General features: G+C 49.6%; 2 protein-coding genes across 5 annotated transcripts in view; one reads left to right on the top strand and one right to left on the bottom strand.

The window, feature by feature from the left end:
- The window catches only part of DUS2 (dihydrouridine synthase 2), a 41,232-nt gene extending 32,496 nt beyond the window's left edge, over positions 1 to 8,736 (bottom strand). For 2 of the 4 annotated variants that reach the window (XM_060289346.2, XM_030863585.3), the window contains exons 1-3: positions 8,627 to 8,736; positions 6,759 to 6,835; positions 1,751 to 1,878 (exon numbers count right to left, since the gene is read on the bottom strand). In XM_060289346.2, the coding sequence (XP_060145329.1) occupies positions 1,751 to 1,876 (126 nt within the window). In that variant the 5' untranslated portion in view covers positions 1,877 to 1,878; positions 6,759 to 6,835; positions 8,627 to 8,736. Of the gene's footprint in view, positions 1 to 1,750; positions 1,879 to 3,393; positions 3,462 to 6,758; positions 6,836 to 8,626 lie in introns of all 4 variants that reach the window. The other 2 variants (XM_060289344.1, XM_060289345.2) reach the window with 2 other exon arrangements.
- Positions 8,737 to 8,772: 36 nt separating this feature from the next.
- On the top strand, positions 8,773 to 12,860 carry DDX28 (DEAD-box helicase 28). The gene is made up of 2 exons (XM_030863584.2): positions 8,773 to 10,532; positions 12,783 to 12,860. Exon 1 carries the CDS (start codon positions 8,775 to 8,777, stop codon positions 10,368 to 10,370), a length of 1,596 nt encoding a protein of 531 aa, XP_030719444.1. The 5' UTR covers positions 8,773 to 8,774; the 3' UTR covers positions 10,371 to 10,532; positions 12,783 to 12,860.
- Positions 12,861 to 17,145: the final 4,285 nt, after the last annotated feature.

The raw sequence follows: 17,145 nt of genomic DNA, 5'->3' as shown, positions 1-17,145 counted from the left end.
AGTGGAAGGCAGGTCCTACCACCTCGTCAAGAATCCTGTCCCCTCCAAGACCTGGCCCTACAAATCCCCCTAATGCCCCAAATCTTCAGGCCTCCCCTCATTGTTAAGCCCTTCTTCCTACGCTACAAACAAGCAAGTTACCAACAAACAACTCCATTCACCCATCTTCCTTCACCTCCAGCTATACACTTCCTCCCTTCACCTCTTGAATTTCTGGGGGGTAGTCAGCAGACTTATTTCTACTTCCTCATTTTGCTGCTTACTCCTCAATCCATTAACCCCTCAAGTGTTCACATCTATGTGCCACAGCTGTCCCCTAATCAGGTAATTTTCTTTTTCAAAATTTATTTATTATTTTTTTATTTATTTATTTTGGATGCACTGGGTCTTAGCTGCGGCACACGGGATCTTCATTGCAGCATGCAGGCTTCTTAGTTGAGGCATGCAGACTCTTAGTTGTGGCATGCCTGCGGGATCTAGTTCCCTGACCAGGGATCAAACCCAGGCCCCCTGCATTGGGAGTGCGGAGTCTTACCCACTGGACCACCAGGGAAGTCCCTACACCAGTGTCTTTCTTTTCAATTAAACTTTTTTTCTTTAATATTTATTTATTTATTTTGGCTGCACCAGGTCTCATTTGCGGCATGCGGGATCTTCGTTTCGGTGTGTTTAGTTGCAGCATGCGGTATGTTTAGCTGCGGCATGCGGGCTCTTAGTTGTGGCATGCAGGCTTCTTAGTTTAGCATGCGAACTCTTAGTTGCGGCATGCATGTGGGATCTAGTTCACCGACCAGGGATTGAACCCGGGCCCCCTGCATTGGGAGCGCAAAGTCTTAACCACTGGACTACCAGGGAAGACCCTACACCAGTGGCTTTCTTTTCAATTAAACTTTTTATTTTGAGATAATTGGAGGTTCACATGCAATTGTAAGAATGTGAGATTCTATGTACCCATTGCCCAATTTCTCCTCATGGTAACATCTTGCAAAACCATAGTACAATATCGCAACCAGGATGTTGACACAGAATAGTTCTACCACCACAAGGATTCCCTGTGTTTCCCTTTTATAGCCACAGTCCTCACCCCACCGCTGGTGGCTCTTAAAGATGGAAATATCAGAAGCACTGGGGTAGTTTCTCTAACCTCTCACACCAACTAGAGGGACATATCAGGATTGGGGATTGCGGGGGAAGCTGCCCAGATAATTCTGATGCATGCCCAACTGAGAACCACTGCTCCCAGTCCCTACCCAATATCAGCTACTCCTGTAACTCTATTTTTCCTAGAAGATGCTTTCTAAACCTGGGTCTCAAGTCTTAATATTCTCCACAGCAGCCGGCCAGTAGCTGGTCCACTAGCTACTACCACCAGAAAATCCTATGGTTCCCAAAAGCAACCCCATCCAGCTTCCCTGGCCTGAATCTGGTCCTTTTCCTCCTCTTCCTGATCTTGAGTTCACTCATTCATGTACTGAATGTGTATTAACTCCTATGGGGGCCACAGCAGTGACCTGACACGATGCTCATCTAGCCACCTGGCCCAGGTGTCCCACAATGCCTCCGTGCTGCCCAGGCTCCTGGTCCTCAGCAGGGCTCACAGGACTCCTGCGTGTTTGTGTTCTGCTGCCTTCAGTGAGCACCTGTGAAGGGAGAGCCCATTCTGCCTCCTCTGACTCCTGACCGCTCCCACCCACAGATGGGGAGGCTGCACCTGTGGAAGAGCTCTCCGGGAAGATCAGGAGCCCCTTACCTCACAGTACACAATGTCCGCTCCATAGTCCAGGGCCAGCAGCCGCATTGGGAGAGTCCCTACCCGAACCATAGGGGCTAAGATGAGTTTGTTGTGGTAGCACAGAGAGAGGCTGTTCACAATCATTCCTAAAGAAAGAGAGTCAGAAATTCAAATGGAGAAAATCTCTTCTGTTATCCAGAGAAGGCTTTCCTTCTTCTTTCCAACACATAGTATTTGGTTTTCCTTTTCTTTTATCGTAAAAATAATGCATGCTCATTTATGCATCCAACAAATATTTATTAAGTGTCTACTCTGTACCAGTCACTGTCCTAGTCTTTGGGGATACATTAGAGAAGAAAACAGACAAAGATTCCTATTCTGGTACAGCTTTCATTCCAGTGGGGAAAAAGGCAAAAACAATAAGCATAATAAATAAATTACATAGTATGATGGAAAATTGATAGTGCTATAGAGTAAAAAAAAGCAGGGAGAAAGGAGATTGAAAACTGCAGATGGGTTAAAATTTTTTTCCAGTTTCATTGAGATAAAATTAACATACGATATTGTATTAGTTTAAGCTGTACAACATAAAGATTTCACATATGTATATATCACCAAATGATTACCACAATAAGTTTAGACAATATCTATCACCTCACATAATTTTTTTCTCATCATGAGAACCTTTAAGATCTACTCTCTTTGCAACTTTCAGGATACAATACAGTATTACCGGGACTTCCGCGGTGGCACAGTGGTTAAGAATCTGCCTGCCAGTGCAGGGAACACGGGTTCGATCCCTAGTCTGGGAAGATCCCACATGCCGCGGAGCAACTAAGCCCGTGCACCACAACTACTGAGCCTGCGCTCTAGAGCCCGCGAGCCACAACTACTGAAACCCGCGCACCTAGAGCTGGTGCTTCGCAACAAGAGAAGCCACCACAATGAGAAGCCTGTGCACCGCAGCGAAGAGGAGCCCCCGCTCACCGCAACTAGAGAAAGCCCACGTGCAGCAACGAAGACCCAACACAGCCAAAAATAAACAAATAAATAAATAAATAAAATTTAAAAAGAAACAATACAGTATTGTTAACCATAGTTGCCATGCTGTACATTACATCCCAGAATGTATTTGTCTTGTAACTGGAAGTTTGTATCCTCTGACCACCTTCACCCATTTCCCCCCCACCTCATCCCCAAAGGTTAAAATTTTAAATAGAGAAGCCCAGATAAGCTTCAATGAGAAGATGACATCTGAGCAGAGATTTGAGTTAGCCAAGTTGGTATCTAGTGGAAGAGTGCACAGGAGAAGAAAGGGCCAGTGCAAAGACCCTGGGGCAGGAGCTTGTCTGGTGTGTTAGAGAACAGGAAGGAGGCCACTGTGGTTGCAGCACAGAAAGGAGAAGAGAGTAATGGAAGTCAGATACACAATGGATGGAGAGCAGTAAGCAGATAGGACACAGTGGTCAGACCCCGAATGGCCTTGTAGGACGCTCTGCGGGCTTTGTTAGCTCTTCACGATAGGAGCCAGTGAAGGGTTTTAAGGAGAGGAGTGGCATGACTGATCACATTCCCCATTATCACGGTGACTGCTGTATGAAAAACAGACTGTGGGGGCCACGGTAGACACAGGCGGATCAGTTAGAAGGCTCTTCACTCACCGATGTCAGAGATGATGGTGGCTCAGGACAGAGAGATAGCAGGGGAGGTGGTGAGAAGTGGTCACATTCTAAAAATATTTTAAAGGTAGAGCAACAGGAGTAAATCGAAGAAAATCAAAATCCCATGTCCCAGAGATAACTGTTAATTTATTTATTCTAAGCAAACATGGTCCCCTCTAAAAACCACAAAGCTTGCTAACTAACTTTTTACTCCTCAGCCTACTCCGGCCTGGCCTCCCCCTCTGCCACTCTCCCAAAACTGCTCTGATTAAAGTCACCAATTACCTCGAAGTTGCTCAATCTACGAGACACTGACCTGTCCTCAATCTTGTTTTGCTAGCAGCACATGGCATGGTTGAGCCTCCCCTCTTCCTTGATCTCTCTCCTCCCTGGGTTCGTCGACCACACACTCTCCCAGTTTTTCTCTCTACCCCTGCTTTTCAGTCTCTTTTGCTGGTTTTACCTCCTCCCCTCACAGGTTGAGGTTGCTCCTTAGTCGTGGGCCCTCTTCCCTTCTAATTTCACACATCCTCCCTCACAAATTTATTCACTCCCATGGTTTAAAATAGTGGCCATGATCATCTCCAAAGGCATCCCAACCTCACACCAACTGCTCAAAACACATCCCCACTGGGATGTCTTAAGGGCATCTTCTACTCAACATGTAGAAAACAAAGCCTTGATCTTCCCTCCTAAGCCTTGTCCTCTGTCTCCAATTATTTATTCAACAGACACTTACTGAGCCCCTAAGATATGTCAAGCACTGGTAGGCACTAAAGATAAAATGATGAAAGGGATACTTACAAATATGTTATAGAAAGGGAACTTACAAATATGTGTGAAATTAAAACTGTGTATGGTGCTATGAAGGAGCAGTTACATAAGGCTGTGGGAGTCTATGTCAGCAGGAAAGAGACTCATGGGGGTTGAGGAGGGCCTCCCTTAAGAAATAATCTCTGGGGACTTCCCTGGTAGTGCAGTGGTTCAGAATCTGCCTGCCAGCACTATTTACAATAGCCAGGACATGGAAGCAACCTAAGTGTCCATCGACAGACGAATAGATAAAGAAGATGTGGCACATATATACAATGGAATATTACTCAGCCATAAAAAGAAACGAAACTGAGTTATTTGTAGCGAGGTGGATAGACCTAGAGCCTGTCATACAGAGTGAAGTAAGTCAGAAAGAGAAAAACAAATACCGTATGCTAACACATATATATGGAATCTAAAAAAAAAAATGGTTCTAATGAACCTAGGGGCAGGACAGGAATAAAGACGCAGACACAGAGAATGGACTTGAGGACACGGGAAGGGGGAAGGGTAAGCTGGGATGAAGTAAGAGAGTAGCATTGACATATATATACTACCAAATGTACAATAGCTAGCAAGTGGGAAGCAGCTGCATAGCACAGGGAGATCAACTCAGTGCCTTGTGACCACCTAGAGGGGTAGGATCAGGAGGGTGGGAGGGAGACGCAAGAGGGAGGGGATATAGGGATATACGCATGCATATAACTGATTCACTTTGTTATACAGCAAAAACTAACACACCATTGTAAAGCAATTATACTCCAATAAAGATGTTTTAAAAAAACAAACAATCCACCTGCCAATGCAGGAGACACGGGTTTGCTCCCTGGTCCGGGAAGATCCCACATGCCGCAGAGCAACTAAGCCCGCAAGCCACCACTACTGAGCCCGCGTGCCACAACTACTGAAGCCCGCACGCATAGAGCCCATGCTCCGCAACAAGAGAAGCCACTGCAGTGAGAAGCCCGTGCACCGCAGCGAAGAGTAGCCCCTGCTCACCGCAACTACAGAAAGCCCACGTGCGGCAACGAAGACCCAACGCAACCAAAAATTAATTAATTAATCAATTAATTAAAACTTATATTAAAAAAAGAAAGAAAAGAAAGAAAAAATCTCTGCTGGGAATTCCCCAGTGGTCCAGTGGTTAGGACCCTGTGCCTCCAGTTCAGGGGGCCTGGGTTCAATCCCTGGTTGGGGAACTAAGATCCTGCAAGCTGGCGTCACAGCCCAAATAAAAATGAAATAAAATAAAATATAATAAAAGAAAACAAGAAAGAATCTCTGATTCAAGGTCTAAAGGGTGAGAAGGTGTTTATCAGGTCAATATGTGGGGAGAAAATTTTTCCCGTTTCAGTAAGTAGCACCTCCATTTACCCAATTACACATCCTTAACCCACATTCCCCACATCCAATTCATCACTATCTCCTATTCACCTCCAAGCCATCACTAACCTTCCAAATATGACTCTAACCTGCCTGCTTTACTCCATCTGCAAGGCCACCACTGTGCACAAAGCCAGCCTCCTAATGAGTCTCCCCAAATCTACTCCTGCCCCCTCCTATCCATTCTCTTACAATAGCCAGTATGGTGTCTGAAAAAGGCATCTCTGCTAACACCACTTCTCTGTTTATACCCTGCAATGCCTTCCCACCAAGTTTAGGATAAATCCCAAACAGATGATGGACTGGAGGTTGAAAGACAAGAAGGAGGTAGGGTGTTAGGTTAGAAAGAGGGATAAAGGGTCTAGGCAAACAGCGAAAAGGGCTGAAAAGAAAATGATCAGCACTTGTACAACAGTCCTGATGCAGGCAGGAAAATGCAGGAATAGTGAAGGAATACCAATAGCCACTTTTTATTTCTGCAATGCCTTTGCAATTCCCAAAGTGCTTCATTTATAACTGTGATTCTCAAACCTAGCTGTACATTAGAATCATCTGGAGAGATTTAAAAAACTACCAATGGCCAGGCCTCACCCCAAGCCAATTAAATCAGAATATACAGTTCACTAGGGCAGGAATTTTGTCTGTTTTGTTCACTGTCCATATGAAAAGTACCTGGCACATACATGGTGCTCAGAAAATATTTACTAAATGCATAAATGAATGAAGGAATGTACCACTATCACCTGAGATCCAAGGAAGAATTCTTCTCAAACCTTAGGGAGTAAGCAGGCAACGTCAGTTACCATGGCAGCCCTGGGAAAAACATTACTGAGTGACACTAACACTCCCAGGAGCCTACATTTGTTTCCACAATAAGTAAACCTTTCTCATTTCTAAAGTACTATACTGTGAAATATGCATCTCAGTAACAACTAGAGGTTACTCAATGTCTGCTGTGAGCAGGAGGAAAAGAGAAGGGCCTTACACAGTAACTAAAGCAATGACAAGAAGAAACTAGGGGCCATGGGCAGAGACAGACAGGTTCAGACAGGCTCCAATCGCTATGACATTCTGAGGTGATCACACTGTAAGGGCTCAAGCATGAGAAAGCAGCCACTAACCAGCTACCCTGTCTCAAATATTTGGAGAAAGTCAATGCAAATACATACCTATGTATTATTCTTTTCTGATAATTCTTTCAGTATATCCCTTCTGGCTTTGTGCAAAGCGATTCTTTGTTTTGTACCTGAAAAATGAGTGGCACATGTAAACAGGTGAAACATGTCAGAGCAGACATCCAAGGAGCTCTTCAGCTAACGAAATGAGGAGCTCCGAGTTCTGGGAAAGAATCGTAAAAGTAGTGTAGAATCACAATATCTTAGAGCATCCTTTATATCAACTCCCCTCTATCATATCACCAATCAGTGGTCATCAGCCTATACATGAACTTTGCAGAGACAGAAAACCCAGCACTCTCTAGACAGATCTAGGCATTTCTAGTTGCTACAGCAGTCTATATCAAATTCAGAATCTGACTCCCTGTCAAGCATCAGTCCCAGTCTGCCTTCTGGAATGGTACACCCCATGGCACACCTCATCTCTTTTCCATCTGGCACATTTTCCAAACACATGAGGACAATTTTGTTCTTCCTAAAGTCCTCTTCTCCCACGTCACCCTCCTAAATCACTCCTTCCTGTGTTTATAACTTTCAGGAGCCCCCAAGGTTTTCTCATCCCAAGGACATGACAACCACGGCATCAGTGTGCCTGCTACAGATTCTGGGAAAGGGGCAGGGCCACACAAGAATCTGGCAAATGTGACTGACCACCTGAAGTGAGAGTACATGTGACAACCTCAGCCTCTCTTCAGTCCTCAGCCTCTATCCAAGGTTTCTCCAAAGCACACTATTGACATTTGGGGCCAGATAATTCTTTGGGGTGGTGGGGAGGGCTGTCCTATGCCTTGTACGATATGTAGTAGCATCCTGGCCTCTACCCACTAGAGGCCTGCAGCACCCCACCCGACCCCACGGATGTGACAAAGAAAAATGTCTCCAGCCATTGTCAAATGTCCTGGGGGAAGGGTGAGGGCAAAATCACCCTCACGCAAGAGCCACTGCTCTATCCAATGACTCTGTTCACCCATGAGTACTCAAAACTCTCTCCTCTGCTGGTTTAACAGGTAACTCTCCAGAAAGTCTATCGTGTATCAAAATGCTATTTGAAATTTAATAGCATTTATCTCTATAACGGTATCTAATGAAAGTAAAACTCTTTCTCCAGATGTTAAGAACCTCCCAGGTGGTTAATCCACATTTACCTTATCTCCTACCCCAGGCACTGGAAATTACAGAAATGATCTGACACCCATTTTCGGGATCCGTTCAAGAAGTACCAGTAGTGTAAGGCTTTTGGGCAACCTGAACAACTGAATTCAAGTAAAATATTCTGCCTGACCGTGGTTTTGTGAGACAAGCCACAAATCCTCCTCGCTGCTATTTACGGAACTGAGGTATCTGACTGGAAAGCCGGTGGAGGTGAACTAGCCAAGAAAGCAGTGGGTTCAGGATGAGAAGCTGGAAAGGGTGACAAGGGAGGGGAGAATGACCCTCAGCTGAAAAGAGAGGGGAAAAGTACCAAGCGATGAGTTCTCTGGACTGAAGAGAAGATACGCTGAAGGCCATGAGCTTGCCCTCGGGGCCCTCAGCTCTCTGGGGAGCTCTAAGGGAAGGGTGAGCCTGGATCTACGACTCCGGACTCCCGATCTCGGCCCCCAGGCCTGACCATTCACTCAGACTCTCAATAAATACTTGTAAAGTTACAGGGGGAGACCCGAACTGGCCAAGCCATGACAGGGGCTGTGAGGGCGACAAATGAGCGTTGCAGAGATCGGACATCGGATCGCCACAAGCCCTCCGCCCTCCTGGTTCGTAATGCCAGGGCCCCATCGCCGGACCCCGGTCCTGCCTCCATCGCGCACCCTTCCCCAAGGTTGGCCGGGACCTGGAGTCACCATCCCCTGTTCGGACCTACGGACCTCGCCGCTGCTGAGCTCTACAGATCCCGCTCCTTCCACACAGTTCGCCAATTCCGCGGGCCCTACTGAGCCGCGCCAGCCACCGTCCGCGAGGCCTTGGCGCGCCCGTGACGTCACTGTCGTGCGCCTCTCCCGCACTGAGGGGAGTATGGCTCTAGCGCGGCAGCCGCGGCTGTTGTCGCTCGTGGCTCGGTTGCTTCTGGCGCCTCGCCGGGACCTGACGGTCCGCGGTCCCAACGAGCCCCTGCCCGTGGTGCGCATTCCGCGGGCTCTACAGCGGCGGCAGGAAGAGCGGCAAAGCGGGCAGCGGAGCCCCCCGCGGCCGGTGCTGGTGCGACCTGGGTCGCTGCTGATCTCAGCGCGGCGACCGGAGTTGAACCAGCCGGCTCGCCTCACGCTGGGCCCTTGGGAGCCCGCGCCACTCGCTTCGCGCGGCTGGAGGAATCGGCGCGCCCACGGGGACCATTTCTCCATCGAGCGCGCGCAACATGAGGCTCCAGCGCTGCGGAACCTCTCGCCCAAGGGCAGCTTCACCGATCTGGGTCTGGAGCACCGCGTTCTGAGCGCACTACAAGAGGCTGCTCCCGAAGTTGTTCGGCCCACAACCGTGCAGTCGAGTACCATTCCCCCACTCCTCCGCGGTCGCCACATCCTCTGCGCCGCAGAAACCGGCAGTGGCAAAACTCTAGGATACTTACTACCTCTCCTTCAACGGCTCTTGGGCCAGCCAAGCCTGGACCCTTGTCGCATCCCTGCGCCTCGAGGCCTGGTTCTTGTGCCTTCTCGAGAATTAGCCGAACAGGTGCGGGCCGTGGCCCAGCCCTTGGGCAGCTCCTTGGGCCTCCAGGTGCGGGAGTTAGGGGGAGGCCATGGCATGAGTAGGATCAGGCTGCAACTGTCCAAACATCCTCCAGCAGATATACTAGTGGCCACTCCGGGGGCTCTGTGGAAGGCCCTGAAAACTCAACTGATCAGCCTGGAGCAGCTCTCCTTCTTGGTGTTGGATGAAGCAGACACGCTGTTGGATGAAAGCTTCCTGGAACTGGTGGATTACATCTTGGAGGGGAGCCATATAGCAGAAGACCCAGCTGACTTAAAAGACCCCTTCAATCCCAAAGCTCAGTTAGTGCTGGTAGGGGCCACATTTCCCGAAGGTGTAGGCCAGCTGCTGAGTAAAGTTACCAGCTTAGACTCTCTAACCACTGTTACCAGTGACAAGCTCCACTGCATCATGCCTCACGTCAGACAGACATTCATGAGACTGAAGGGAACAGAGAAGGTGACTGGGTTGGTGCCGATCCTCAAGCAGCGTGACAGAGCATATAGGACTGGCCCCGCAGGAAGTGTTCTGGTGTTCTGTAATTGCTCCAGCACTGTGAACTGGCTGGGGTATATTCTGGATGACCACAAAATCCAACACTTAAGACTGCAGGGACAGATGCCAGCCTCAATGAGAGCAGGCATCTTCCAGTCCTTCCAGAAGGGCTCCCGAGACATACTTCTCTGCACAGACATCGCCTCTCGGGGCCTGGACAGCACCCAGGTGGAGCTAGTCATCAATTATGATTTCCCTCTCACCCTACAAGACTACATCCACAGAGCAGGGAGGGTGGGCCGGGTGGGGAGCGAAGTGCCAGGCACTGTCGTCAGCTTTGTGACCCATCCCTGGGACGTGAGCCTGGTTCAGAAGATTGAGCTGGCAGCTCGCCGGAGGAGAAGGCTTCCAGGACTAGGTCCTCAGTGAGACAGCCTTTGCACCAGCAAACCTTATTGCAGCAGGCTTATATATGATGCCATAACAGGGACCTTTCCCTCTGTGCTGGATGGCTGAGCACACTTGTCAGTAAGGTGCTCTGGGCTGCCTAGTCACCTTCTGGAGGCCCGGGCTGCTTTCTGCCTTCAAAAGGTAAGCTGCTGGCCAACACTGGAGGGTGAACTACTGAGCATGGCTCTCTGTAGTCTTTCACATGAAGAATAAAGTCGATCTTGGCTCTGTATTGTGTCATGATTTCTTACAGTAAGCAGTGTTTCTATGGGTGTCCCTTAATAACAGTTTCCACTGGAGCAGAATTCACTAGACTCTGAGAAGATTCACACTCCAAACTACCACACTTAGGACGAAGGCTCTTTCAATTGATGTTTTAGTTTAAATTTTATTTCCTGCCCCCAAACATCCATTAAGCCCCCAGGAGAAGGGAAAGGGGATGCGACTAGCAATAGAGAGAAACTTTCTTCACAACAATGGCCATGGCAAGCTTAGGCACTTTTGGTGAAATCTCTCTGGGAAGTACTGGCAGAGGAATAAAAGGCAAACTGACACAGAAGTATTGCTTGTGTGCATTTCCAGGCTCTGCCTTCTTTCTCATCTCTTGGTGGCAGGTGGAGGAAGAGGAGAAAAGGTTAAACTTTTTTATAAACCGGCAGAATAAGCTTATAACATCCTCTCACTATCTCTGCATAGGTTCTAGTCTCTGCAGCACTACATAAGCTTTTCCCAAAGTAATGAACAGTTAAAAGTCAAATGTAATACTTCACCAAACAACTTAAAAATGCTTGCACACTGGAAAGGATTAAGTAGCAGAGAACACAAATGGACCCAGAGCAACTTTTGCCAAAAGAGAATATTGTGCTAAATGTACAGCCATAGCTCTTTTCTATATGAAGAAACAGAAGGATAAAAGAATTTGGTCAAAATCACACAAGTAAGTAGGACAGAATCTGGTCTGTCTGTCCTAAGGGTTGTGTTCTTTAACCACCAGGCTAGCTTTTCTCAAATCTGACTCATGCATAGAATAACTATACACCTCTGTTTGCCTTGAATATTCCCTGTTTATATGTATGCCTGCTGCAGTTTTTAATATTGCCCACTTTGACTCCCAAGAGCAACCAAGAATACACAATAATTTGGTCACTCTATCCATGGACCACTGTGGTGGGACTGCCCAGGAAGCTTATTAAAAGTGCAGCTTCCTGAGCCCTACTCCAGATCTAGATAAGTTTTCTGAGGGTTGGCTCAAGAATCTAGGTACAAGTCTTTTTAAGTGCTTTTGTGGAACCCCCCAGGTGAGTCTCTCGCTCTCGTAAGTTAATAAACCATTTATTCTGCCTCGCCCAGATGCCCAGCCAGGTCCTGTTAAGGTAGGAGTCCCCCCACCACATCAGAGGGATGCTCCCAGCCAAGTAATCTCTGGAGCCTTGGAGAATCTGAATGGTCTCGTGCTGGCCCACCTGCCATGACAAAGCTCCTCCAGAGCATTGCCCTTCACATTTTACATGCTACCACTCCCAAAGGCAGTCTGCTCCAATGGGGCCTGACTTTGTGTGTCCTAACGTGCACCTGCTGATTCAAGCAGCTTAGGAATAGAAGGTGCTGTGGTTCTCCACCAGGGTGGCCCAACCTCTAAAATGGTAGTCCAAGCAGCCTCTACCTCCCGGGCACATCGCCTCTGCAACAGCCCCATTAAACGAATGTCCCATCTTTGCTTTTTCAAGGTCGGCAACAGGGAGTCCCCTCCTAAAGAAGGTTCTCTCTCATTGCCACACTATCAAAGGCTGCCCCAAATGTGGTTCCGTCCTGTGGGCCTGATCAGGCTAAGGGCGGAGTTGTCTCTTTCATTCTCTGAGTCGGACCAAATCGTCTTAGTAACACCTCTTCACACTGTTGACCATGTTTTTCACGGGGGCTGCTGCTGAGCTTTTATCTCATCCTTTCATGGTGGAGAGAGAAAGGATTCTACTGATTTTTACTTCTAGGGGAGAGGGGAGTGTAATGATTATGTTGTCATTTTGTATTATGTCCTTTTGTCATGAATTTGTTTTCAATTTCATGTTAAAATGGGCCCACCATTCCCATTTTGTGAGGTCATTCAGCACCCTCATTTTGCACCTTTAACATCTCTCTCAGTATCACTTGGAAATGTTTGAAATGGCATGAGCTTGCCTTCACATTCCTATCAGCTGTAAATCCGGAGCCCCGACATGAACCTAACCACTGAGCAGAACACCTCTCCACTACCTGTGGAACACTGGGTAGGCCCCTTAACCTCTTGGTTTTTTTAAGTCCTCAGTTGTAAAAATGTGAGGGTGTTATGAATTTATATTTGGGGCAGGACAAGGTCGAGAAGAGTGTGTCTTTGCTTTTTTTTTTTTTTTGCAGTACGCGGGCCTCTCACTATGGTGGCCTCTCCCGTTGCGGAGCACAGGCTCCGGACGCGCAGGCTCAGCGGCCATGGCTCACGGGCCCAGCCACTCTGCAGCACGTGGGATCTTCCTGGACCGGGGCACGAACCTGTGACCCCCGCGTTGGCAGGCGGACTCTCAACCACTGTGCCACCAGGGAAGCCCTGTGTCTTTGCTTTTATTCTTCCAAACTGGAATGTCTTCCCTCTCTTCCCCATGGGTCCAAATCTCACTTGTCCTTCAGGCTCACTGCCAAGGAGCCTTCCCTGATTCCCCAGTCCACACAAATCTCTGCCTCTTAGGATCAGTGCCATACAACCTAGCTGTCTCTTACATTAATCTTGCCTCTCAAGCCAATCTCAGAATGTGGGTCTCTCTTTCCCTCCTGGGGATCCTGGGTCTGTGCCAGCCCACCGGCACACCCCACGTGGGGTGTCTACTAGACTAGGGCATGGGTGGGGAGGCCCAGGTGTGAGGGGCCAGGCAGAGTACCTCTGCCTCTACCCTGTTCTCCTCCACAAAACTGCCCCTCCTCCTGAAGCCTGCCCCCCAAGTCACAGGTTCCTTATTATGACCTTACTGGGTAGTGATGACCTTACAGAACTTCTCACAGTTTTCATGGCAGGGTAACTATGCAAAAGTGCTGCCCTCAGAGAAACTTCCCTGCCAGTTCTCCACCAGATACCAATCTCTTTGGTTGTCTGAGAGAGAATGTCTGACTGCATCGTCTATACTTACTCTGACCTGTGCTCTGTTCCCTGGGTGGGCAGTGCAGCAGGTACACCCAGACCGGGCATCTCTACAAGCAATATGGTGTACACACAACCCCACCTGGCTGGCACATGTTGCCGTGGGTCTTGCCCACCACATACACCTGAGCACTTTCACAGATGTAAGTAATACCAGTGACCTGGGACACCTTCAGGGACCCACAGTGCTCACTGCTGAGGACAAGTGAAAGGTCATCCCTGGACAAGTGTGCAGGACAGTTCTGATCTTTATAAATGTAGCCTTCCCCTTTGGGCTACAGGATGCTTCCATTCAGACCCTTTCCCGATTGGCCTCTTAGCAAAAGACAAGTGCATTTTTGTTGGCAAATGGTAAATGGAGCAGTTTGAGGAAGAGGGCCACTCTTGAACCGCCCCTTCAAACCCAGGCACCTCTGTGCTGTCATGTAGGCGTCTATATCAGTCCCCTCAGACACATCCCTTACTCAGCTGCTGAGAACTAGGGGAGACGGTGGTGCCATATTGATGGGAAGACCGGAAGAACCAAGGGGGGTGATGAAGTGCTAGTGGGACTGGAGGGCCGAGGAGATGGTGTCCCAGGAGGCTGGGTGGATGTGAGCCTAGACTTGGTACCCAGAACCCGGTTCTGAGTCTCCTGATCACTCTGCCTCAGCATTTGGCCTTGTTCTAATCTACATAAAAGTATCAGAGGGCTAGGGTTCAGTGTGGTTGAAACAGGAAGTATAAATGGGGCCCAAGAGGGGTTGCCAAGGTGGGTGGGGTTCTTAACCAATTTATATTAGATTATTTTTTTCCAAACTTGAAAGACATTTCCATTAAAGCCTCAGAAGTGACAGACAGCAAGAAATGTTTTCTCTGTTGTGGAAGGGAGAGACGGAGAGGATCACGATTGCAATTACTTTCGGGTTCTACTGTTTCCCCTGGAAACGGTGGAGAGATGTCCTCATCTGCTGCAGCCGTAGGCTCTAGGAATTGTTTTTGCAGCCAGTGTCCCTTCTCTAGGGACTCATAGAGGTGATGGGCCAAGCCTGTGTTTTGGATGTCAAGTAGATTAAAGGTCTTCAGCCAGAAACTGGGAGAGACATGAGAGAGGGAAATTCTGGAAGGAGACTGTGTACAGCAGAAGTGACTAATCAGTTCTGATTTTCTTTGCAGCAGCAGTGGCTCCCGTTTCTCCTCCTACACCTGGTCACTACCATGTTCTCTGCTGAGAGTGTAGAGAAACGCAGTTTGGCCGGCACGGGGAGACATACTCCCTAGTTGGTGGCGACCGGGTCTACGGGGATGTTCCTTTGGCCACGCCAGCAAAGGTGGAAGCAGAGAAGCCAGTCCCTAGACGTGCTCCCAAGAGAAAGCACGCTCCGGAAGAGTCGGACAAAGATCTTGGTTGCTCCAGACCCAAAATCCGTCGATTGTAGCATGGTGCCCGGAGGTGAACTCCACAGAATCTTTCTGGCTGAGTCATTCTGAAGAGAGGGCAATGGTTTAACTGCCTAACGCAGCGAATGCCTCTTCCTGCAGTGACTACCCCCCGCCCCCCCACTGCCCACTGCCACAGATTAGAACCTGAGTCATTCTGCCTGAGCCTTCCTCAGCCAGGAGCCTCCTTCCACACTAAATGGCCGTAAGCAAGGAGCCTCAGAAACTGAGTTTTGAATGAGAATCTGCCCTGAACATCCCAGGGCTGAAGCTGGCCTGGAAGAAAAGCTGACGTTCCTCTGCTCAATCCTCAGGGGCCCCTTTGTGAGCTGAAGAAAGAAAAGTCTACACTCTGCGAGCCAAGGAGGATGCAGGAGCACAGACAGGGTGCAGAGAAGCCTTAGCAGTCTACCACATGCGTTCCCGCCCTGAGCCATTGTCAGCGGCCACCACCACAAACCAGGGGGGAGCTGGGCTTTTTGAAACTGAAAGCAGCAATCTGTGGCTTCCCAAAGAACCTCCTGCCTGGGGTCTCAGGAGGCAGGACAGAGAGACCCAGGAAGACCTGCTCCCTGAAGCAAGAACAGGATGGAGAGTCAAGCAGCATGCACCCTGCCCCGAGGTTCACATGCTCCTTTATTGCGCCCTTTCTGTCCCCAGTGGGGTCACTTACTGCTCAATAAAATGTTTTTGTGTAACAGATTTCTAGGGTCGCCAGTGCTCAGACTTAGGTCACTACCCCTGTGCTAGGCACTCCTGCCACCCAGGAAAGGTTCCAAAGGTGGAACAGCTCCAGGGCGTGCCAGGGATCAGAGCAAAAACTTGAGAGGCTGGGGATGAAGGAGTTTGGGCACAGTCCCTAAAGCATCTCAGTGGTTGAGCTTCTGTGAGAAGGCACATCCCCAGTGTGTGTGTGTGTGTGTGTGTGTGTGTGTGTGTGTGTGTGTGTGTGTGTGTGCGCGCGCGCTGGGGGGAGGGGGTCCCTAGAGGAGGCAGCTGGGGGAGGGCCTGAGGCTGGAAATGGGGAATGGCGTGCGGCCTCTGAGCAAGCACAGGCACTTAGCCCTTGAGGTTTCTGGGGAAGCTACAGCCACAAGGGCCACGAGATAAGGCAAGTGTAGCAGCAGAACCCAGGTGCCAGGTCTTTCCTCAGAACCTATACTTCTCCACGAGGCCGGGCCTTCCACACTGAGGTAGGAGGGATCCTGGCCAGAAGGTCTGCCAACAGCTCTGGGAGGAAGGTTGCTGTGGTGGGGGCTCTGCTGCCATGGAAATGACTTCATTTCCTTCCACTCAAATAGCCTGCTGACTGGGTTCCTGCTCTGTTGAGTAAAAGGGTCGCTGACTCTCCCCAGAAGGTTGTTCAGTTCACATCCCAAAGTCCCTCTATTCAGGCCCTGGGGAGGTGTAGCAACTCCTGAGGGCGCTCTTTCCTGAGGCTGGCTGACAGAAGTGGGGGAGGTTCCTGATAGTTCCCAGGTGCTGGTTGAAGTCCCCAGAGAATGGTCATGCAGTCTGGGGAGTCGAGTAGGTGGAGAGAGAAGGTCGGGGGCAGAGGGCCCCTTCCTGAATCCAGAGCTCACAAGGTTCCCCCCCCCCCATTTCCAGAAACTATCTCTTCCCCCACACCAGCCACCATGGCCCAGTACCGGAAAACCGGGAGCCTAGAGCACCTGTGGCCACAGAGACACTCACACGCAGCCCTCGGGGTGGGCGGGGCCGGCTGCAGGCAGATGGGGATGACGTGTGCTCCCGGGAGGCCTCGGGCTGAAGGTGGCCCTCTGAGAGAAGGACCCCAGCTTGGACAGGAAGGTTAGAGGCGGGGGACAGCAACCTAGGGTGCCCCCTCGGAGCAGTGGGAGTGTCAGACACACAGCCCAGGCGCTGCCCATCTGTGCCTCTGCAGGGGCTCCTACAGCACACTGCCCCTACCTCTGGCCAAGGGACTGGACAGCTCCTTAGGTCTCTGGGGTCTTCATCAGTTGTACTCTTGTTCCTCTCTCATCCTCCACACCCGGGGAAAGGAGCCCCCACAGGTTCTCAAGGAGACTGGGAGGCAGGGTGAATCTTGGGTGGGAAATGGCCCAAACAGGGGGCTCTGGGGTCCACTCCAAATCTGAAGTCCAGTCTAGAGCCAGCTGGGATCACTTCAGATCAAACCTCAGGGCCCTC

Source organism: Globicephala melas, chromosome 19, assembly GCF_963455315.2.
Source record: "Globicephala melas chromosome 19, mGloMel1.2, whole genome shotgun sequence".
Taxonomy (NCBI): Eukaryota; Metazoa; Chordata; class Mammalia; order Artiodactyla; family Delphinidae; genus Globicephala; species Globicephala melas.
This window is presented reverse-complemented; position numbering and strand designations above follow the sequence as displayed.

Bases quoted from the DNA above. Each gene is read 5' to 3' on its own strand.
- DDX28 (XM_030863584.2), top strand. From the start codon at position 8,775: ATGGCTCTAGCGCGGCAGCCGCGGCTGTTGTCGCTCGTGGCTCGGTTG.